At 39.4% G+C, this 23,870-nt stretch overlaps 1 protein-coding gene across 6 annotated transcripts in view; it reads left to right on the top strand.

Moving 5' to 3' along the window:
• ASAP2 (ArfGAP with SH3 domain, ankyrin repeat and PH domain 2) overlaps nucleotides 1-23,870 on the top strand; it is a 256,386-nt gene that overhangs the window by 186,609 nt on the left and 45,907 nt on the right. For all 6 annotated transcript variants that reach the window (XM_036752234.1, XM_036752235.1, XM_036752232.1 and 3 more), the window contains one exon: nucleotides 11,635-11,729. In XM_036752234.1, the coding sequence (XP_036608129.1) occupies nucleotides 11,635-11,729 (95 nt within the window). The remainder of the gene's footprint in view (nucleotides 1-11,634; nucleotides 11,730-23,870) is intronic.

Genomic DNA, 23,870 nt, shown 5'->3' with positions numbered 1-23,870 from the left:
GTTTTAGATTGTGTACAGTCTGCATTGGTTCAAGGAGTCCCCGCATGGACTAAATCACAGATCGTTGAGGTATTGCCATGGATGCACGCAGCTATATAACAACTAGGACTAAGAGTAATAACTTCTTAAAATAATAATTGGCATGCCTATAAACTTAACATTGCTTACTTTACAAATAAGGAAATCAGCAAATAATCCAGAGACTTATTTTCGGTCATTGTCTAAGCCTTTTTCCTTAACAAAGCTTTACCAGATCAGCTAACAGAGGAGCGGAAAGATGAAGCCGCTTGCCCAGGCCCAGATGGCTTTTAAGTTACAGACTTAGGACTCTAACCCATGTCTCATGATTCCAAGTCCCAGGGTCTTTCCACTACACTGTGATGCCTCGAAGTGGATGACAAAAGTGGATGACTAAACCTATCATCTGACTTTGTGGTTGTTGTTCAGTCATTTCAGTCATGTTCAACTCTTGGTGATCCCATTTGGTGTTTTTTTGGCAAAGATACTAGACTGGTTTGCCATTTCCTTCTCCAGCTCATTTCACAGATGAGGAAACTGAGACAGACAGGCTCAAGTGACTTGCCCAGGATCACACGGCTACTAAGTTTATGGGGCCACATTTGAACTCAGGTATTCCAGACTTCAGGCCTGGCACCCTATCCACTGCATCACTTGGCTGCCTCCAGTGCTAGGCACTGTGCTAAGGATACAAATGCAAATAAATGCAAAGATAGTCCTTACTCTAAAGGAACTTAGAATATAATGGGGAAGACTACACAAAAAGGAAATTGAAAAAGGGAGAGAGAAGGTACCCGACCCAAAGTAGTCCAAAAGCAGTGTGGCGAGTGAGAAATGTGGAGAAAGACCATGGGGAGTCCCTGGAACCCAGGACCCTGCCCTCCAGTTAGAGGGTCCAATCAGGAGGCCAGAGGGTACTGGTGAGATGTGAGGACCAAGCTGATTCAGAGATTTCTCAATGATCGGTTTCCTGGGGAAGGAAGGCATGATGGAGGGTTCCCAAGAAATCCAAAGGTAGTGTAGCCAGTGGGAAATAGGGAGTGCTATTTACACTTAATTCCTGAAACCGTTAGAGGAATTGAGCGACTTTGAGATAATTCATTTAAGGAGGGGAGTATAAAATTCAGCACTTGAGATAGAGCCTGGCAAATCCCTTTGACCTACATGAATTCCCCTCCCCTCCTCTTGGCCATCCAGTTATAACATAGAGTATAACTAGATTCCTGTTTCATAGAAAACATAATTTAAATGAAACTTTCAGCTTCACAAATCCCTCTACATATACTATCTCATTAGAGTCTCACAACAGCTGAGGTAACTAGCCCAGGTCTTATAATTTCTTTTCTTACAGATGAAGAGTTTGAGTTTAAGAGAGGTTCAGTGGCTCGCTAGAGGCCACACAGCTAATAATGTCATCACCAAGCTTCCAGTCCAGTCCATCCCGATTCCAGTTCTAGTATTTTATCCCTCGTACCATGCTGCTTCTCCCACCTGTAAGATTTGGAAATAACCTTAGGGATCCTTTAGTTCAACCTCACTTCACACAAAGGGAAACAGAGTTAAAAGTGATTTGCCCAAAGTCACACATCCGCTTTAGGAGCAAAGCCACAATTTAAACATGGGTTTTCTGCCTCTGATGTAAGCTTTGCTGTACACCTCTGCTGCCCCAGAAACCTAACTGATGATTACTCTTAAGTTTAGATCCTGGTACCTACAATTGGGCAAAACATTCCATAGGGAGTAAAGGGGATGGGCTATTTCTGATTTGAAAGGAAAATGAGATTGCTTGTAATTCCTTCAAATCTCATTTTTTTCCTCCTCTATGGATCATGCAGAAACTTGAGCTGCAGTCAACTCGACTATTATAAAGGGGGAAATTAGCAGAGCCTGGCTAATTAGAAGCTGCAAATAATTCCCAGACCTAATTTCCGTTATTGCCTAAGCCTCTTCCCCAGTCATACGTCCTACTGGATCAGCTCACACAGGAACAAAAGTGGATTCAGGTACAGCTGGGTGCCGTAGTCAGTACGATGCTGAACCTGGAGTCAGGAAAACCTGAGCTGAAATCCAACCTCAGATACTCACTAGCTTTGTGACCATAGGCAAGTCATTTAACCTGTTTTTAACTCAGTTTCCTCGTCTAGAAAATGGGGATAATTATAGCCCCCGTCCCACGTGGTCCTCGCGAGGATCAGATGAGACAATAGTAAAGCACATTACAGACCTTAAACTACTATGGAAATTCTAGCTAACCGCTATCTTTATTCATATTATTTCCTTCGTCCCATCTGATTCTGTTCTTACCTGGATCCTGCGTCTTTCTCTATCTTGTGCCCTGGTGGGTAGAGCAGGGAGAGGAATTAGGCCCCAGGAAGGCAGGCACTGTGAGGTCCAGGCTGAGACCCGGTGGGATCTGCAGCTGCCCTCCCTGGAATATTAGCATATGCATAGGCACAGCCGGGGCCAGGAGCAAGTGAACCACATCTGGAATTTTTGCCGAAAGCAAAGGCCTAGCCCGACCCAACAGGGTGACACCCTAAGATTTTGGAGCGTTAACGCTGTGTCCACCACTGTCTCAAATGGACCGTTTGGGGGACGCTGACCTGAACAAAGCACTACTTCAGTGAGTTCATGCTTTTGTGTTGTATCCAATCAACTCGGAACATGTTTGTTAAACACAAATACCTCAGGTTATTGTGCTAAGGCACCATGAGGCTCCACGCTATAAAACCTGTTTCCTGCCTTCATGTTTCTGAAAATCCTGTTGCTCTTCATCAGATGGATTTCCTGCTTGCTTGCTTGCTTTCAGGAGAGGTGAATTCCTTTGTGTGGGTACTCCTAATGCAAAAGCGAATAGTGATGTTTCTGTGCTTCACTGGGCCACACAATAGCAGTTGGAAGGGACCTTAGAGGTCACCCCTGTCATGTTGTAGATGAGGAAACTGAGTTGTCACAGAAATTGTCAGCTGCAAAGTCAGAAGTTGAACCCATATGCACAGACTCAAAATACAGTGCTCTTTATACTAGCCTTTCCTAAACAATTCTTTATGAATTGGGATGACCACAAAAATTTGTGAATTGTGGCCAGTCTTCTGAAGATCAATTGCTTTCCAAAATCAGCTAGGCTGGTAGCTGCGCTCCAGCAGATATGCATTATATTTCTGGGTCCATACTTGAAGTTTTTTTGGTTTTTCAGTAATGGCCAGAGCTTGCCCCCTGCTGGCCTAGCCTTCCAGGATCCAGACTGGGCTGTTGCTTCACAGGAAAGTGTCAGAGGAAGAGGAGGAAGTGGTTGTAGGACCAAATCTCCTGTCTCATCTGTACAGTGGGTATACTTAGACTGTCTGCTTCCCAGGGTTGTTATGAGAAAAATGCTTTGTTAATCTTTGAAATGCTGTAGAAATGACAGCTATGTTTTAAAGATTTAAATATTCAAATAAATGTTTATTGCACTGAGTTAGTCTTTTGTTTATCCAAGTGGACAATATCCCATCTCCTTGCCATATCTCACATCAGATATAACCATGTTAATATAATCCCTATCGGATTCCACAACCACCTTCCAAAAATAAGTAAATAAGACTGGATATTTACTTACAGAGAAGCAACATTGCCTAGTGGATACAGGGCCAGTCTAGGAGTCAGGAACACCTGGGTTCAGCTCCAGCCTCTGACATAATACTTAACTATGCAATAGTGGCCAACTCTTTTAACTAATAGTAATCTCTTGTGCCCCGGGGTAATCCTCTAACACTATAAGTTACAGTTGAGTTGTTGGCCTACATCGATGGAGGTGGTTTCCGTACCAGGTAGTTCCCTGTACTGATGACATCTCAAGCCTGGACAAATAAATGAATGCACTTTGAAGACTGTAAGGTTTTTGTTTGTTTAGAATTAGGTGACTAAAAGGGCGTTACCTAAATCATCTAATGCATAGCTCAGATAGGTTAGCTATTTCTAGCCAATTCCAAAAGTGATAATGGTATGAAAGGAGATTCCACAAACATCTAGTTGTGGGTGTTTTTGAAACTGAAGTAGGGGGCCTAGCAACAAAACACAAGGTGATGCTTAAGATCACAGGGAAGTGATAAACACCAAGGCCTTCTTTTGGCTTTTCCTTCCACAAAGGTTGGTGATCTGCAGTTATTAATTAAACTTTCCTGAATCCCCCAGTGAGCAAAATTTTAAGTGTGGACAATAGTAAATGACTTTGCTAAGGTCACAATGTCAGTAACGTAGGAAGAAAACAGCTCACAGGAGTTTAGCTTCTAAGTTATCTTACTAAATCCTTAGAGCACTTACCAATTTTAATGGAACTTGCCAGAGTTATTGTAGTCATTATAAATGGGATTAGAGAAGCCATCGAGAAAGCATCAGGCCCACAAGCAGGTCCTGGTTTGATTGCTTTTTCCATTTCTGGTTGGCAGTACATCCCTAAATAAGCAGATGTATCACTTGTGTTTGCCCATCTGTTCTCACCATATTCCTCATTATTAGCTTTCTTGACTTTAATCTCTTAAATTGTTTTTTTTTTCTGGTCTTGGGTTCAAAAATAATTTGGTGGAATGATGTATGTTGTAGCCATCTTCATTTTATTTAGAAAGGCACGGTTTTTTTTTTTTTCGCTAATTGAGTTTACTTCAGGCATCTGACCAGATAGCAATTTTCTCAGGGTGCTTGTAATAATAATAGTATAAAAAACAAAAGGTAACATTTATATAGCACTTACTGTGTGCTAGCTGCTTTATAAATATTGTCTCAATGATCCTCACAACAACCCTGGCAGGTAGATGCTATAATTATCCCCATTTTTTCCGATGAGGATAATGAGGCAAACAGAGGTTAGGTGACTTATGCAAGTTACATAGCTACTGAGTGTCTGAAACTGGGTTGTATTCTGGACTCTTGGTCTGGTGCTCTATCTGCTGTGCTGCCTAGCTTCTTATCCAGTTGAATGAGGCATTGGTAGTTCAAGTACTAATGTACCTTGCTGTGATGGGATGTGTGTGTGTGTGTGTGTGTGTGTGTGTGTGTGTGTTTTCCCTTCTACCTCCCAACTAAAATTCAACTCTTGTGCTATGCCTCATCATGTTGTGGACAGGACCCTGGTTCTTGAAGGCTGTGTCAGCAGAACATGGGCTCTGGCTCACAAGTCTCTGAGAACAAGCTTAGTGTCATATGAGGACTAGTCCAACTCAGTTCAGAGAAGTTCAGCATTACCAAGTAAACTGCAGTGCTCAGACATCATCTATTCAGTTATTAGAGGGATTTGGGGAAGGGAATTTGCTCACCAGAAAAATTAGAAATCCATGAAAACATGAATTTTAGGGTTTTAAGTAGGGAGGAGAGATGGATGGGTGACAGAGAGTTGGCAATTGTAAATGCTCTTGGTCATAGCAACTTAAAGTTCTTAGGCATGGGTCATCTATTGTTTAACAAAATTAAATCTTATTTTCATAGATTGATTATAAACACAGGTTTTTCTGAGCTTAGAATCATAGAATGGGTAAGGTGTTCTCTTATGCAATCATTGTTGTTGAACTCGATATCTTAAATTCTTTTCATCCTTACCTTCTTCAGTTTTGTGACTTTGAATGTTAATAGTGAGTAGTGACTTCAAAGACCACCTAACTTAATCATTTTTTCAGTGAGGATGCAGAATCCCAGAGAGGGAAAGTCATTTGCTCAAAATCACTAACTAGTAATGTATTTAACCTACAAGAATCAGCAAATTCAGAGAGAATATCTCATTTTTACTTACAATTACACATTTGTGAAGTACTTTAAAGTTTTTTAAAGTGTTTTCCTTACAACAATTCTCTGAGTTGGGCAGTGAAAATATTCCATTTTACAAAGTGACTTGCCCCTGGTCACACAGCTCAGCATCAGAGCTGAGATTTAAATCCTCAGTCTTCTAACCTGGTGGCCAACACTCTTTCCACTACACCATATTGTCTCTCAGTCCCTACCATGTGTAGGACACTATCAGAAGTACTTGAGATGAAAAAATAAAATCATAAAATCCTTGCCCTTGAGGAGACGACATTCTCCTAGTCAAGTCAAATCAGGTTATCAAGCTACTAACCACCTACGGTATGCTAAGCACTGGGGATACAAAGAGAAGCAAAAATAGCCCCTGCCCTCTCAGGCACTCACAGTCTGATGCAGAGACAACATGCCAACAACTGCGTACAAAGAAGATAGGTACAGCATAAAGTGGAGATAATCTCAGGGTGAAAGCACTGGCATTAAGGAAAATCGGAAAAGGCTTCTTGCAGAAGGTCAGATTTCAGCTGAAACTTGAAGGAACCCAGGAGGTGAAGATGAGGGGAAGAGAAAGAATTCTACACTTGGAAGACAGGCTGGAAGACAGAGGTCACACATGAGCAATAGCCAGAAGGTTCCAGTATTGCTAGATCATAAAGGAGGTCAAAAGGAATGAATTGTAAGAAGACAGAAAGGGTAGCAAGGGTCTAAGTTGTAAAGGGCTTTAATAGCCAAACAGAGGATTTTTTTATTTCATCTTGTAGGTAATGGGGAGTCACAGAGCATTTATAATAGTGGAGGAGTAATAGGGTCAGTTCTGTGCTTTGGGAAGATTACTTTGGTAGCTGCGTGGAACATGGACTGAAACAGGAAGAGACTTGGGGCAGGAAGACTCACCAGCGAGCTGTTGAAGCACTTTGAGGTGTGAGGTGACCAGAGAGGCATGGCATACCTGAGGAGAGACCAAGGCATGTAGGAGAGATGTTGCAAAGGTCAAATCAACTTGGGAACAGTAATGTAAATAATACCTCCTTATGGCTGTTTACCATAGGTAGCATAAGTATTTTCATTTCCATTTTACTGATGAGGCAAGTGGGGCTCACATAGGTTTAGTAACTGTACCAAGAATACACAGGGATACAAACCTACATCTCTTCAAAGGCCAAAACCAATGCTGATTCCATTATGCTGCCCTGCCGGCTATTATGATGAACTCTCATTAAAACATCTGTGTGAGATAGGAAGAAATATTCATAGGTAGCTGTGATATAAATTAAATAATAAATGTAAGTAATTGATTTTGAATCTGTGTGGAATACTCGGTTTCCATTGGTAATGAGAATCAAAACATTGTGAATGAACGAAGTCCAGATAATCCCCCAAATCATTTTTTTTGGTCAATATTTTATGGGATAATAAATTTCAAGATTAAAAAGGCCTTTTGATAGCATTAATCCACCACATTTTTTTTCTTTAATTTTTTTCTTTTCTTTTAATTTTTTTTTAAGCTGAGAGAACTGAGGTCATCTCATGGCAAGCAGCAGAGCTAAGATTTGAACCTAGGTCTTATTGATATTAAATCTCTTGGGTCTTTCTCCCATAGTATGCTGCCCTCTCAATATCCTTCCCCAGGAAAACTTTGTAAATGAATGCTCCCACCCACTAAGCTCACAATGAGTTGTGAGCAGTGAGTACTAAGCAGTGAATTGCCTGCGTGGCAGGCAGAAGGCTGGAGAAGAACAAAGAATATGGAGAACAAATCCCTGGAATATCCACGAGCTGATCTGTTCCTGTTTAAATGATTTTACAAATTGTAGCAGTCACTTCACCCACCACTGGAACGAAGCTGCCCTGGGGGTACATTAAAAAGCAGTTGCTTAGCCTTGTACTGAAATCCTACTAGACGCTTCAGAACAGGAAACCAGGAGAATATCATTCCTAATTAGAATGCAAGGACATTTTAAATAAAGGGACCACAGAGGATAAAGCAGCTCATGGAACATTTTGGCTCTAGGCCTAGAGATGAGGGAAGGAGACAGAAGAGGCCAGGAAGCAGGAGAGACCTGGTGTCTTTATTCTGAATGAATTGCTAGTGATTTCCTGACGGTTATTGATTTTGCTTCTTTAAAAGACATTCTCCTGACTTCAGGCCTAGATTGGTGGTTAATTTCTAGTTCAGCACACGATTCGCTGAGTTTTGTCAAGCTTCTCATTTGAAAGGTAGCTGAGTGTCAAATCAAAGGTGTATGGTGCTGGTGACTCTGTTTACATCTGGCCTTCCTAGTTACTCAGCTCCTACTCGGTCAACTTGATCACCCTTACATTGCCATCCAATAACAAAGTCTCCATCTGTGAACAGTTCCTTGTTGTCCCTGATGGGGAGAGAAAGGGTGGTGCTCTCAAGCCTGGAATGTCAGCTAGGAAGGGGAGAACTGAGATAAATAGCAGCTTGGTCCTTCCTACCACCCACCATCAGGAACATGTTTCTCCAACATCAGATGGTGGGATACATGGAATGGCTTGCCTAGGCCAGCTGTCCCTCTGTCAGTCAATGAAGATGAATCCAAATAGAGGGAGCTTTCTCATTCCTCGGGGAGTCTCCCTTCCTCCTGCTGCTTCTTTTGTAGCAATAAAACTGCAGGAGACATCAGGGTATTCATTTGCTGTATCTGCCTTACTTATAGAAGAATGCTCCTGTCTATTGGAAAGATTGGGGACCTGGATGAAATAGAGCATAATATCCTTGTCCTTCAGTAATTCAGTGGTTCTATGCTCTTATTAACATGGGCATGCCTTCCACAGGTGCCCATTACAACTTAGAGGGATTCTTGGGGTTTTTTTTTGTTTTGTTTTGTTTTCATTGAACAAGCATGTATTTTCTCTCCTTCACCCTATTCCCTCCATTGGAAAAAGAAAATCAAGATCAAAACCCTTTAACAGATATGTATAGTAAAGCAAAGCATATTCTCACATTGGCTGTGTCCGAAAATTTATCCTTCATTCCACATCTTGAATCTATCACCTCTTTGTCAAGAGGCTAGGTTAGCCCGCATCAGCATTTGAAACTGTGGACTACCGCTCTCCTTCGGGATGATCTCTTCTCCCTGAATTTCTATGTTATTGTTTTATCATGGCTCTCTAACTACGTTTCTCACAGACCCTTCTCTCTCTCTCTCTCTCTCTCTCTCTCTCTCTCTCTCTCTCTCTCTCTCGATTGGAAAGGATGTCTTGTAATGAAATAAGAAATCTTTTAATGAAATAAGTATTTATTAGTATTTATTAATAAAATTATTTATTATTATATATATTATATATAATATATAATATTATATATAATAAAATTATTAGTAAAAGTATTTATTAGTATCTGCGCATTCTTTTTGCATCTTTTTATTTAACAGAATTTTATTTTTTTCCACTTACATGTAAAGACAATTTTCAACATTCATTTTTTGAAAGGTTTTGAGTTCCAAATTTTTCTCCCTCCTGCCCTTCCCTCTCCCCAAGAGGACAAGCAATCTGGTATAGGTTATACATGTACAGTCGTATTAAACATATTTCCACATTAGTCATGTTGCCTTCTCACTCTCTTTTGCAAGATCCTCTTCCATCTACTGCCTCCACTGTATGGATAAGACCCAGGATTCTGTCCTTAGTTCTTTACTTTTCTCTCTCTACCCTTTTTGTTGGGGATCCATCAGATCCCACTACATAAAGAGACTATTCTCTACCTCACTTATTATTAAGCCTTAATCACTGAATGGGCATTGCCTCAGTCAACATGAGACCTATTAAAGACCTTATCTTGAAAAGGCCAAGGTCCCCCACTGCATCCTGGGCCATCTCCAGTCCTGATCTGTGTCTGGCCATTGGACCCAGATGGCTCTGGAGGAGAAAGTGAGGCCGGTGACTTTGCACAGCCCTCCCTCACTTAAATCCAATTCACTTGCATGTCATGGCATCACCTTCCTGATGTCATAGTCCTCTTTGAAAACGAAGAACAAACAACAACAACATGAGATCCTCTAGATTCCACTATCTTCTCTATGTAGATAACCCAGATACATGTGTCAAGCTCTCATCTCTCTCTCCTGATACTTCTGTTTGGAATTTAAGACTCTTCACCGTTTGGCCCCAGATTATGTTTTCAGGCTATTTCTGCTTCAATCCCCTTCACACCCACTATACTCTAGACAAACTGGGCTACGTGGGATAACTGATGTACACAGCATTCCTTCTCTTTTCTCCATGCCTCTCCCCAGGCTATTTCCTGTGTCTAGAATATTCTCCTTCCTCACTTTTGCCTCATAATTCCTGTTCCCTTCAAAACTCACCTTAAATACCTTTTCCTTTACAAGGCCTTTCCTGGTTTTCCCAGTTTTTTGTGCCCTCACTCCTAAATCACTTTGTATTTATTTTGAGTATATATCTTAAATATACTTACCTTAAAGCATTGTGTGTGGGCATGTGTATATACACCTTACTTCCTACCCCCTAGTAGATTATAAACTGCTAGAGGGGCAAGAACTGGGACTGTCTCACTTTTCTGTTTTCATCCCCAGGGGATAGCGCAGTCCTTGGCACATAGCAGGTTCTTAGTAAATATTTGTTCATTGATTGGTATCATCACAGTATGACTTGAAGCCATGGGAACTTTAATTCATTTATGTGACTTGGACATTTATAAATTGCTTTCATCATGCAATCTCATGGGGTAGAGAGGCAGCTCAGATACTTTTATCCCTATTACCAGAAGAGGAGACTGAGACTTTAAAGGTTAATTGACCTACTTGAGGTCACACAGCTAATAAAGAGCAGAGCTCAGACTTGAACCTAGATATTCTGTGTCCAAAGCCAGGGCTCTTTCCACAGTACTTTGCAATAAAAGCACAGTTACAAGGAGTGATTACCTTTACTTTCTGATCCTTTCCTGTCAATGTCTCCTGCCACTTGTAGGTGAAATGGCTCTATTGTCATGGAATCATTGAGCCAATCACCTGTTTCCTTACTGAGTGAATGCTAAGCTTCTCCCCTGCCCCTTTGCGGTTTGTCTCATTTTAAGAGATATTCCTAACTTTCCTCCACAGTTCAGTTCACTGTTTGCCAACATTTCCTGCTGTCAAAGAAGTTCTGCCTCATCTAGCCTGAATCCCTTTGCCACTTAAGCCTATCTCTTCTTATTCAATTCTTCATGGATTGTCTTTTTAGCAAACCATATTTTATAATTGTGGGGAGAAATATACATATAACATGTATATATGCACACATACACATTTTAAAATAGAAAAAATAAGACCACAATGGTTTCAATCAACTAATATTTATTGAACATTACTATATAGTATAAATAGTTATATTTTTGAGGATCAATTTCTATGCTTGTTCTTCCATCTGAAAAGTATAATTAAACAAAATTTTGATAGACTTGGAGGGTGGGATTTGTTGTGCCGATTACATGAACAAGGCACATCTGTGGAGTGGTGAATAGATTGGTTTGCATGGAGATTAAAGAATTCATGTAGGAGTGTGGTAGTATATGAAGCTGAAAGGGTAGGATGGGAGCAGATTGTAAAGCATTTTAAATGCCTCCCAGAATCCTCAGGGAATCTGCTTACTTTATCCAAGGGACATTTTGTAAAAGCAACTCATCAGTAATCCACATAATAGACCTCTCTCAGAGTTTATGGGCACCTTTGGGCTTTGGATTTTTGTACATCTTCATTAAAGGCTAACCACTTTATTTGCTTTATTTTTAATGGCCATTAAGTAAGCCATCAAATATATAAGTAATGTGCGACAGTGAGGTATATCAATAATTAAATATCCTGAAAGCAGACTCTTGTTTTTCAGCTTGCCAAGAATATTGGGAATGCAGGTTTTAATGAGATTATGGAATTTTGTCTGCCAGCTGAGGACTCTGTCAAGCCCAACCCAAGCAGCGACATGTAAGTGCAAAACAGTTATCCTTAATTTAAAACTACCAATTGTGCGCTGCATCAGATCTCAGTCCACTGGAGCTAAGGAGGTATCTTTGGGGTGTGTTATCCCATTAGAAGATATTCAGAAATAGACCTGCTAACTTTCTGCCCTCTTTCTCAACCTGCTACGCACTGTATCTAGACTATATATAAAGGCTTATCAGTAGTGATATGGCTGTCATAGACTCATGGACGTGGTTGTGGTAAGTTGGAAGAAGTACACATACAGCAGTAATCATTTTATCAGCAGATCATCTTCCATGCAATTCATTTACCATCTTTATAATCCTAGTTAATTTCATTCTAGTTTTTAAATTTTTATTCATTTAATTTTTTGAAATTTTATTCCTACTTTGCCTTATGTGTTGCCTTAAAGAATTAAAATGAGCATTTCTGACCTTTTGGTTTGAATTCTGTGATTTTAGAGAATTAAATGTGGGTCTTCATTCTGTCACAGATCCTGAAACCGCAGCTTCAGAAACTTAACTTTTTTTCACTTGGATATGTCCTTTGTGGTAGCTTAAACAAAGGTGGAGAAGGTGGCAAAACACAAACCATTTTAGTAATTTCTCTGTCTAGATAAAGGTGGTCTTTTCTCTTATTATCTGGCTGTATATATGTGCACATATGCTGCCTTTTGTCCCTTGCTGTTTGCCCTCATCAGTCACTTTCTTTTTGCATTTCTCTCCTCATAAATTCTGAGTCTCAGAGGGTGTTAGTTGTCATAGATACAAGTCACATATCTGCTTCCTTCCTTTGCCACTGTATGCTTGCAGATATATGCTGGGAAGGGTTTTGTTTTAAAGAAAAAGCTGCTTTTTTAAAAAGTATATATTCTTTTTTATTCTGTAATTCTTTTATGCCTCATTAGGTTTTTCTTCCCCTCAATAATGAAAGGCTTTTAATCCTGAACACTGCTCTCATGATTCTGCTATACAGAGTACAGATTATCCAAGCATCCCATTATCTTCCAGGGATTAAAGACTTGTACCAGAGTGAGAGAGCATTGGCCTGTCTTTCCCTCTTATTTTAGTGGTAGCTAAAATTTATATCCTGCCTAGTCCCTAGAGGTCACTTACCCATCCATATGCAGTGTAGTCCCTGCAACTGGGGTGAGTTCTTCCTAGCTGATCCCTTTTTTAGTGATAAAAACAGTGTATTGAGGTAATATATGACATAGTGCCTTATACCCATAATAGACATTTGCTGAATAATAACAAGAAGCATAAAATATACGGGGCTTAAGCTACCAAAACTCATACAAGTTTAATGTAAACAAAATCACAAAATGATCTTTTTAGAATAAAGAATGACCTTCATAGTTGGAGAGAGATTCAATGATCTTGGCTGGATTGTACTAATATAACAAAAATGACATTGCCACCTAAATCAATTACAGATAATTCATTTGGAGAAATGTAAGATCTAGAATCTCATGAAAAATAACTTTATAAAAGTATGAATGAAGGGGGCACAATATTATCAGACTTCATATTATATTATAAAGTAGTAGAAATCATTAACATTTTTTGGTACTGACAACCAGAAAAGTAGACCAGGGAAACAAATAAGAAAAACCCAGAAGCAAATTAAAACAGTAGTTTAGCATTTGATAATGCTAAAGAGATTTAAAAAAAAAACAAAACAAATTCCTTGGGGAAGGACTACCTATCTGACCAAACTTGCAAAAAAAACAAAAACAAAAACCTGGAAAAACCATTTTGCAAAAATTAACTATAGGCCAGAATTTGCATCATTTACTAAAATAAGCTTCAAATAGATATTTGACCTAAATATAGAAAGCCACATTAAAAAAAAAAGGTGACAAGACATAGGCGATGCTACCCTTTTACAGCTATGCCTAATGAAAGAATTCTTAACCAAATAAGTGAAAGAGGTGATCATAAAAGATAAAAGAAACAATTTCTTCATGTACATAAAGTTAAAGGGCTTTTGCATAAGTTAGTCAAGATAAAATAAGAAAAACTGTCAAGCTGGAAAAAAAAAATCTTTTCATCAATAAGCTGGCAAGGCAGTTAAGATAAATGGGGGTATTGATACAAATATATTAGACCAAGAGCTATAGCCCAGATGAAAAGTTGTAAAAATATATGCACAGTTTTCAAAAGAATTACAGATCTAGAAATCGCTATGTGAAAACACACTAAAGATAACTAATAAGGTAATGTTCAATCAAGCACCATATTCTACTGCATATTCTACAGATTGGCAGATGACAACCAATGTGAACAGTCAAAGTTGGAGGGGCTGTAAGAAGACAGGCCCACTTATACACTGTTGGTAAAGCTTTAAATTTGTCCTACTTTTCTAAAACAATTTTAAATAGCACAAGAAAAGTGACTGAAGTGCCTCTGATACAGCATTCCATTACAAAGAGCATAAACCTAAAAAGGTCATATGTGCCATAATGATCTCTCTTTGTGGGAGCAGAGAGCTGGAAAAAAAAGTACGCACTCAGAGATTGGGAATAGCTGGAAAAAAACTGGTATGTGAATGTAATCGTAATGGAATATTTTTATGCTGTAAAAAATGACAGATAGCAGGAATTCAGGGAAACATGAGAATATGTATATGAACTGATACAGTGTAAAATAAGCATCCATATTTATATATGTCTGTATATAGTTTGTATATATAGAGCAATGCATTCTATGTGTATATATTTATATATATTTATAAATATAACATTCCATATTATAATGTATATATACACATACATATAAATATGCTGTATACTTATAAGTATATGATGTATAATATTACATTTTATACACACACACATTTTTTGTTTACAGTGATGTAAATGAAAAGATGAGAATGGAAGACTGGGTAGCTAAAAAAAAAACAGTAATTCTTCCAGAGAACAGATAATGAAACATACCTCTTATTCATGGCAGAGAGGTAGGCGACTACTGAAGCAGAATGCTGTTCACATTGTCAGATATGGTCACTGGTATTTTTACTTAAGTGTTTTTCTTTGTGAGAAAGGAGGTTTCATTGGGGAGGGAAAGTAAAATTTACAGAAATGGCAACATAAAAGGCATCAGTAAATATAATTAATTTAAAATAATTAACTAAACTTAATAAGATAAGGGGAGAGCAAAAGAGTCCAGTTTACTAGGAGTTAAGGTAAAAAGGAAGTTTCTGTTTTTTAAAAAACAGGTCAAATTCGCCTAAAGAAATGAATTTTGTTTCCTGATGCTATACTCAAGCAATCATTTTCCTTGTGGTCCTTTGTATATAAGACATTTCATAATGATATCCTCAACTCGACTTTTACAAAAGGCAGAGAATGTTGTTCAAGTGAGTGATTCTGGTATTGATCCAATAAAGGCAGAAGTCATAACAGCAAATTGTAACTCGCTGGGCTAAGTTAAAAAATAGTTGGTTCTGATACTTTGTGTTCAGATGATATAAGTTATTACACAATAGAGGAAGTAGACTATGTTTAGATTCTAGGTGAATGGATAGTTCACAGATCCAGTTGACTTCCTCTCAGAATAACTAGTGGCTTATGGTTTTGGCAGCTTTTAGTGTGAAAGCAGCTTGTAATTAAGTTGTCTCCAAAGTAGGTTTTCTGTATTGCAAAGAGTACCCGTTAAGTTCCTCCCTTTTATCTTTGAATCCTAAATCAAATGCCACGGCCTCTTGGAAACCTTTCCTGATCGCCATAGTTAGAAATGGGTTTGGAGCAGGGCAGCTAGGTGGTGCATCGGATAGAGCACCAGCCCTGGAGTCAGGAAGACCTGTGATCAAATCTGGCCTTAGATACTTACTAGCTATGTGACCCTGGGCCAGTCACTTAATCCTGATTATTGCGTTTTAAAAAAAAAAAGTCTGAGCATGTGTGTGTGAATGTGTTTATATGTATGTGTATGTATGTATTACATACTAACCATATATAGTCATCTGTGTTGGTGACATCTTCCTTCCTAAACTGTAGATTCTCTGAGGGCAGGAACCATATCTTTCCTCAATGTTGTATGATCCTTAGGAGATATTTAATAAATGTTTTGTTGTAGTGTTAAAAAAAATAGGAGCCATATACAGCCATGAGGGGAGTCAGTGTTACTCTTAGTTGTGGATACTGCAGAGATGGGCTTGTGTTCTTGCTCAAATAGAAAGTAACATGAACATAGGCAGCAGGAATACCTCTGGGTATCCTGGACTCTATTGTTTCTGCACAAGCTTTGGAAAGGGTAGTCATCAGGTCTGCAGTGTTCGGCCTGGTGAGTCACCCACGCAGGGGAGAAGGGGAGGAGAGGAAGGAAGGGAATAAATATATTAATATAGCACCTACTAAGGACTTTTTACAACACTAGTCTAGGGTCACACAGTTCACACAGTGTATGAGTCTGGATTGGAACTTGGGTTCTCCTGACTCTAGGCCTAGCACTTTTTCTGCTGTAGCACAGAACACTGCCTTATATTGGGAGTCAATTGCCTTGCTTGAAGCCTTTCCTTATTTTTTTGCTACCATTCCTTCCCCATCTTCTATCTATTTTGTATATACCTAGAGAGGCAAATTTTCCTATGTAGGGTGTCCCCAAAGTCCTCTGTAGTTTTGACCTATTAAAGTTCAAAATTCTGCTAAGATTTTTGGGACACCTTGTATACATGCATAGTATTTCCCCTGGCTAGACCAAAGGCTCTCTGAGGGCAGGTACTATATGACTTTTGTCTTTGTATTTCCCAGTACCTAGCACAGGGCCTGGCACTTACAGTAGTCATTTAATAAATGCTTTTCAAAAGTAAGACTCGGGCATCCTGCCCAGGATTGTTGTGAATGTCACTTGGTTCTTTCATTTTAAAGATGAAAACATCTTTAAAGTGGTTGTATACTGAAAATGCACCACCCACCTCCGTCCCTGCTTGAATAAGCTCATTCATCACTGCCACTGAGGAAATAAACATACTGTTTCCAGCCTTATCTCAGAACAAGTGTGCTGAAGGGTGGGCCAGAGATGCCTTGTAGTGGCTTTTGAATCCCCAGATGGAATGTGGGAGTGCTGAGTCTGTGTGTGATAAATAATTAGAAAGAGGAAAAGTCATAACTGTCTAAAAATTCAGAGTCATTGCTACTGTGTGATTAGGAGATGACCTTTCTTTATCTGATCCTCCTCTTTGTATCCGGAGTTTAACTGAAGTTAGACTAGCAGGGTGCCTCCAGCACCCAGCACAGTGTCTGACGCATAGTAGGTACTTAATAAATGTTTATTGGTAGCTAGATGGTGCAATGGATTGCGTGCTGGGCCTGGGTCAGGAAGACCTGAGTTCAGATCTGGGCTCAGACACTAGTTAATAGCTGTGTGACCCTGGGCAAGTCCATTAACCCTATTTGCCTCAGTTTCCTCATCTGTAAAATGAGCTGGAGAAGATAAGGCGAATCACTTCAGTACCTTTGCCTGAAAAAACCCCAAATAGAGTTAAAGAGAGTCAGATATGACTGAAAATGACTGAACAACAGCAACAAAATGTTTATTGTTTAATAAATGCCTATTGACTGCCTTGCACATATTAGATGCTCAGTGCATAGTTACTGAATTGAAAATCTACCCTGGATAGTAACTGCACTTCCCAAGGATTCACGGTTTTGTTGGTATGTGAATTCCCCTCACCAATGTAGCTCACAGCTTCTTTATGCTTTGGTTTTTGGAATTGTTTTGGAATTGTTATGGCTGAAATAATTCATTATCTGTTGGCTACCCCATTGGTGACTGAACCTTTCCCCACTTATCTAGAAAGCGTTTTTGAAGTTCGTTAAGCGGAATAGGACCTACCAGAGGTCTCACAACGTCAGTATTCTCTTTTACTCCACTTCCACCTTCCAATCTGGGGCCAAGTCTTGTCAATTCTACTTTCACAACATCTCTTGTGTTTGTTCCCTTCTGTCTCCTTACTTCTGTCCACTGCACCTCGGTGCAGGCCCTTGTCACCTCACACCTGGACTATTGCAATAACCTACTATTTGGTCTCTCTGACTTAAGTCTCACCTCTCTCCTATTCACCCACCACTCAGCTGCCAAAGGGATTTTCCTGAGGTTCCAGTCTCACCATTTCTTACCTCCCCGTTTCCTTCAAATCCCAGTGGCTCTTCATTCACTCAAAGATCTAATATAAAATTCTTTCTTTGGGACTTAAAGCCCTTCACAACCTGGCCCTTTCCCACCTTTCCAGGCTTCTTAATTTTATTCTGCTCCATATAGTCTATAATCCGGTAACAGGGGTCTTCTCTTCCTCCCACTTGCCACTCTTTCTGGACTCTGTGGCTTTTCACTGGCTAGATCCCATGCCTGGAATCCTCTGCCCTTTCACCTTTATCTTAGTTTCCCTGCCTTCTTTCAAGACTTAGTTCACGTGCCACCTTCTACAGGGGGGTCTTTTTTTGTTCTCCTCTCTGGCCCCCAGTGAGATTTTCTTCCATTTGCACTCTGTGTATCATGTATGTACAAAGTAGTCTGCATGCTATCTCCTCCATTAGAATGTGAAATCCTTGCAGGCAGACTATGTTTTTTACTTTCTTTGTAATCCCCAGAGGTTAGTACAGTGTCTGGCACATAATATATGTTTGTTGACTGACTGTTGACCAGAGCTTTGCTATACTAGCATAGCCTTCCAGATACCAAGGTCACCTCCATGCACTGGTGAGGATTTGGAGGAAGATGTTAGTGGTATACTCTGTATCATCATGTCCAATTTCTTGATAAGACATTCAGTCTTTTCCTGGCAAGCCTAACCTTTGAAGGAAAGTGGTGAGAATGATTCACTGGACTTTTTCTAAGAAACCAAAGAGTAAAGTAAGGTCTTCATGGAACTCCTCTTTTAGGATCTACTTTCAGGGAGTTCAAGGTACCAATGCCCAGGTTAATGAATACAGGGAAATCTTGGCGATTTTCAGTATTTGGTCATAAAAAGGGTGAATGGTTCTCTGGCCATTATTATACAATAACAACAACCTGGTGAACAACCTTATTCAAATCCAATTATCTCATGTGAATTCCTACCACTTTCAGCACTTAAAATTCTGAGTATTATCAGGTCTGCCTCATGTAATACATAGATCAGTCAGTCAATAAATGTTTTCTGTTGTTCATTTGTTTCAGTCGCATCCAGCTCTTCATGACCCCATTTGGGGTTTTCTTGACAAAGATACTGGAGTGATTTGCTATTTCCTTCTCCCGCTCATTTTACAGATGAGGAAATTGAGGCAAACATGGCTAAGTGATTTGCCCGGGGTCATATAGCTACTTAGTGTCTGAGGCCAAATTTGAACTCAGAAAAATGAATCTTCCTGACTTCAGGCCCAGCACTCTATCCACACTGCACCCTTAAACACAACATTTACTGAGCCCTGCCATATGTTCTTTGCTAGGCAGAAATTGTAGAGGATTTTTAAAAATACACATTAATATGGTCTCTATCCTCAAGAGATCAGGAAGATGATATATACCCTTGAAAAATGAAAGAATATTACATGCATGCTTCATACATTTTGGAAGTCAGGTTCTGATGGCCTTCATTCAGTGTGAAATTATAACATTTGAACTTTCTACTGCCTACAATAGGAAGCTATTGAGCAAGGAGGCGACATAATAAAATTACCATGATAGGAAGATGAGTTTGGCAGCAATGTGTAAGATAATTCGGGAGGAGGGGGTGGCAACAGCTAGGAGGCTCTTGGAATAATCCAGGTATGAAGCCACGAGCACCTAAAATATGATGCTGGTTATGAAAATGAAGAGGAAAGATCTTAAGAAGAGTGTCTCTTGTAAAACAGAGTTGATAGGTTAGGATAACTAGATGAGGAAGCAGGGGTACAAAAGAGGATTAAAAGATATCCTAGAGATTTTGAGACCAGGTGACTTGAAGAATGATGGTATTACTGGAAAAAATAGAGAAACCACTCGTGGCAGCCTCTTTGGGGGAAAGAAGATGATATGTTGAGTTTGGGATTTGTTGAACTTCATTACCTTGTAGGAAATAAGAGCAAAATGAGCAGAACCAAGAGAATGTTTTATGTATAGTAACAGCAATGTTGTTTCAAGAACAACTTTGAGTGAATAAGTCATTTTGACTATTATAAATTCCCGAATTAACTACAAAGGCCATATGAAGGAAGATGCTATCTGCATCCAGAGAAAGAACTGATAAATAGAAATATGTATAAATGATTTTTTATATATTATATATACATATTTGTGTCTAATGGTAGCCATCTTTAGGGTAGGAGGAGGGAAAAAAGGGGAAAAAACAAAATTTACATGACATCTTTATTATATATTTAAAAGGAATAACAAGTTGTACATAATAGATTCATGGTTTCATGTACAATCATCTTTTTTATTTTATCTTGTTATGGAAATGTTTGTTTTATTCCATAAATTTAAAAAAAGAAGTGGATCTCAAACTTAAAAGAGATGAGGGTTGGAGGGCTAGATTTAGGACTCGTCCACTTAGAGCAGGGGTTCTTGATTTTCTTGTGCCATGGAGCCCTTTGGTGAACCTTATAGACCCCTTCTTAGAATAATGTTTTTAAATGCATAAAATACATAAGATTGCAAAGGAAGCCGATTATGTTGAAATCAAGTTATCAAAATATTTTTTAAAACTAGCTTTACAGACCCCATGTTAAGAAGCCCCATTTTGGATAGGTATTAATAAATGGTTAAAAGCCATGAGTAAGTTGAGGACCCTCCTTTGGTGAAGAGCAGAAGACAGGAATAAACCTGGAGATAGCTTGATTAGGAGGTGAGAAATAAGAAAGAAAGGTACACTGAATTATGAAATCTTGATATTTAAAAACCAGGTACATATTTAAGAAATTACTTGGTGGAGAAGAGCCTTCTGTTGGAACACATTATACTTTCATAACTGGGAAAACTTACCCCAGGGTTTTGTCTAGCACTTAGGAATTAAGGTTGCAAACTCATTTTAGCCACACTATTAAAATAATTTTCTTTTCCAGCTGGGCAAGCTGTTCTTGTAAATAATTTTCTTCTGGGAAACGATGAAGCAAGTGTAAGCAATTTTAGAGCCTGGCAAATGCTAAAAGAAAATCTAGGGCCATTTGGCATGTCCTTTGACTCCAGGAGGTCCAGTTTACTTTCAGCAATGCTCCTGTGGCTCTGGCCTGGCTCTAATGGAGGGGCCTGAGAGAAGATAATGCAAGGACTCCAGTTGTTTCAGATTCCCTTTGAGCAGTTCAAAAGATTCCCTCAAGTGGCTGCAAGCATCATACAGGACTAAATTTTAATCTATACCTTGGAGCCAACACTAACCTGGAAAAGTTGGGATTGCGTATTCATTTATTCAGCAAACATTTGTGAAGTACCTGCTGTGTGCAAATCTCTGTTCTAGTCTCTGAAGGAGATTCAAAGTCTAGACGAGACATTGGTTTCCCACCCTTTTGGAGTTTAGAATCTAGTTGAGGAATATGACATGTACAGATAATGAATATAGAATACAATGTGATATGTGCATAAGGGAATTGCCAATAAAGGGCCCTGATTGTTTGAGGGTAAAGGGGTTGTCATTTCATGACAGGAACCCTAGTCCTCTGTCCCAGAGTATCTGGGACACTTATGACAAATGAATGAGAGTGAACAGAAAAGAGAGGCTTAGCACTCTCTCTTGAAAGAGCAGAAATGGTTTGTTTTGGTCAAACACTCCTCCTTCCCTCCCTCCCCACCCCCAAAACCTTCTCCTAATTAGAATAGTATATACTCTATAAATAGAAAATGAGTGAATAATGGTCCAATTGCTATATTAGGAAAGGTGGCATTGACCCTTTTGCGGAAGCGTTGACCCCTTTATCCACCCATATTTCATATAGGACCTGATGATTCTGAGATAATATTAACTGTGCATTAAAAAAATCTTAACATTGATGAATACTGGAGGGAGAGAAATTTTTTTTGATTTTTTTTTTAGTTTATTTAATTTATTTAATATATTTAGTTTTCAGCATTGATTTTCTCAAGAGTTTGAATTACAAATTTTCTCCCCATTTCTACCCTCCCCCCCCACTCCAAGATGGCGTATATCCTGGTTGCCCTGTTCCCCAGTCAGCCCTCCCTTCTGTCACTCCACTCCCCTCCCATCCCCTTTTCCCTTCCTTTCTTGTAGGGCAAGATAAATTTCTACACCCCATTGCCTGTGTATCTTATTTTCTAGTTGCATGCAAAAACTTTTTTTTTTTGTTTTTGAACATTTGTTTTTAAAACTTTGAGTTCCAAATTCTCTCCCCTCTTCCCTTCCCACCCACCCTCCCTAAGAAGTCAAGCAATTCAACATAGGCCACATGCGTATCATTATATAAAACCCTTCCACAATACTCATGTTGTGAAAGACTAACTATATTTTGCTCCTTCCTAACCTATCCCCCTTCATCCAATTTTCTCCCTTGACCCTGCCCCTTTTTGAAAGTGTTTGTTTTTGATTACCTCCTCCCCCATCTGCCCTCCCTTCTATCATCCCCCCCCCCTTTTTTTAATCTTCTTCCTCCTCCTTTCCTGTGGAGTAAGACACCCAATTGAGTGTGTATGGTATTCCCCCCTCAGGTCAAATCTGATGAGAGCAAGATTCACTCATTCCCAGGGAGAGAAATTTTGAAGATGGGTAGTGTTTAACTTTCAAAAGAAGACAGACCAGATTTCATTTGTTTTCTAAGACAGCTTTTCACAGGATTTAGACTTGAATGGAGCTTAGACATCATCTAAGACAGTCTCTTCATTTTAAAGAAAAGGATACTAAGGCCTAGAGAAAGTAACTGACTTAACCAAACACAGGCAATGCTCATGGGTAGGGTTGAGATTCAAACGCAGATCCTCTAATGTCATATCCACCGTTTTACAAGCCTTCCAGTCAGTGCCCATCTCCAGGGACTTTGAGATAACTGAGGATGGGCATTTCAGCGCCTCCAAAACCTGAATCCTTTCCAGTCATGCCTTTCTCTGCTCCGTGCCCTCTATTGTCCAGGTATACTGTGGTAATTGCTGCTTGTCCCGTATAACACTCCATGTCATGATTGACTTTTCACTGGCTGGCCCCATGTTTGGAATGTGCTCCCTTCTCACCTCCAATCCTCTGAAGTTTCTCCGGCTTCCTTTAAGACTCAGCTCAATCCCTCCTTCCACTGGAGGCTTTTCCCAACTGCCTCCTCTATTCTCCCCTTGGAAATTGCTTCCCATTTACACTGCTGCTTTTTTATTTACAAAACCATTCACACAAATGCTAGCTGCTGTTGTGATGCTAGTATTTGCTGTCTCTGTCTTTAGAATGTGAGGACAGGAAGAGACTTTTTGCTTTTCTTTGTATCACTTCCCCTCCCCACCCCCCCACGTATAAACAAACACCTAGTGAGGTGTCTGCTTAATTAATGCTGCTCACTGAAGTGAAAGTTCAATCTTGTGGCTTGCTGGTAAATCTCTTGAAGGGTTCTTTGAGATCTGTCATATTTACTTACTCTATTTGGTAATTTTGCTAAACTGCATTTTTTGCCTTTTTGAAAGGGAAAGGGAGAGAGCAAGGAAGAGATATGTTTGAAAATGAAGATGACATAAAAGATAGAAATACAAATTTTGGGAAAAGAGACTATTTCACTAGTGTTTATTCAAGAACCTTTCATTTCTTTTGTTAACAAAATATTTTGCAAATGTTTTTCTCTACGAAGATCCCCCTCCAGTGAGTCATCATGGTACAGAGGCAACCATGTGTTCCCAAAGGCTGTGCCAAGGGACCACTACCTCTAGAACATCCTACCAAGTTGTACAGGCCTTGAGAATTGGCCAGATAACAGATTGCCTGTCTGACCAATAAGGAAAAACCTAACTAGGTTTGGGGAGTCTTATTATGGGAATGGCAGTGGTTGATGAGATCTTCAGTCACAATAACTCCTATGACTTTCTAAGAAATTGTTACTGCCTTTACAACTCTGTGTTAGCTCTGGGATTGCCAACACAGTTAAAATCATTGTACCTCCAAGTTTTGGGAAGGGCGGAGGGCAGGGGGAGAAGAGAGAGAGAGAACAAATATGAATATATACATTATCAACATAACAGTTATATAAAGGGGAGGGATGAATAATAA

The sequence above is a fragment of the Trichosurus vulpecula genome, chromosome 3, assembly GCF_011100635.1.
Source record: "Trichosurus vulpecula isolate mTriVul1 chromosome 3, mTriVul1.pri, whole genome shotgun sequence".
NCBI classification, from domain to species: Eukaryota; Metazoa; Chordata; class Mammalia; order Diprotodontia; family Phalangeridae; genus Trichosurus; species Trichosurus vulpecula.
This window is presented reverse-complemented; position numbering and strand designations above follow the sequence as displayed.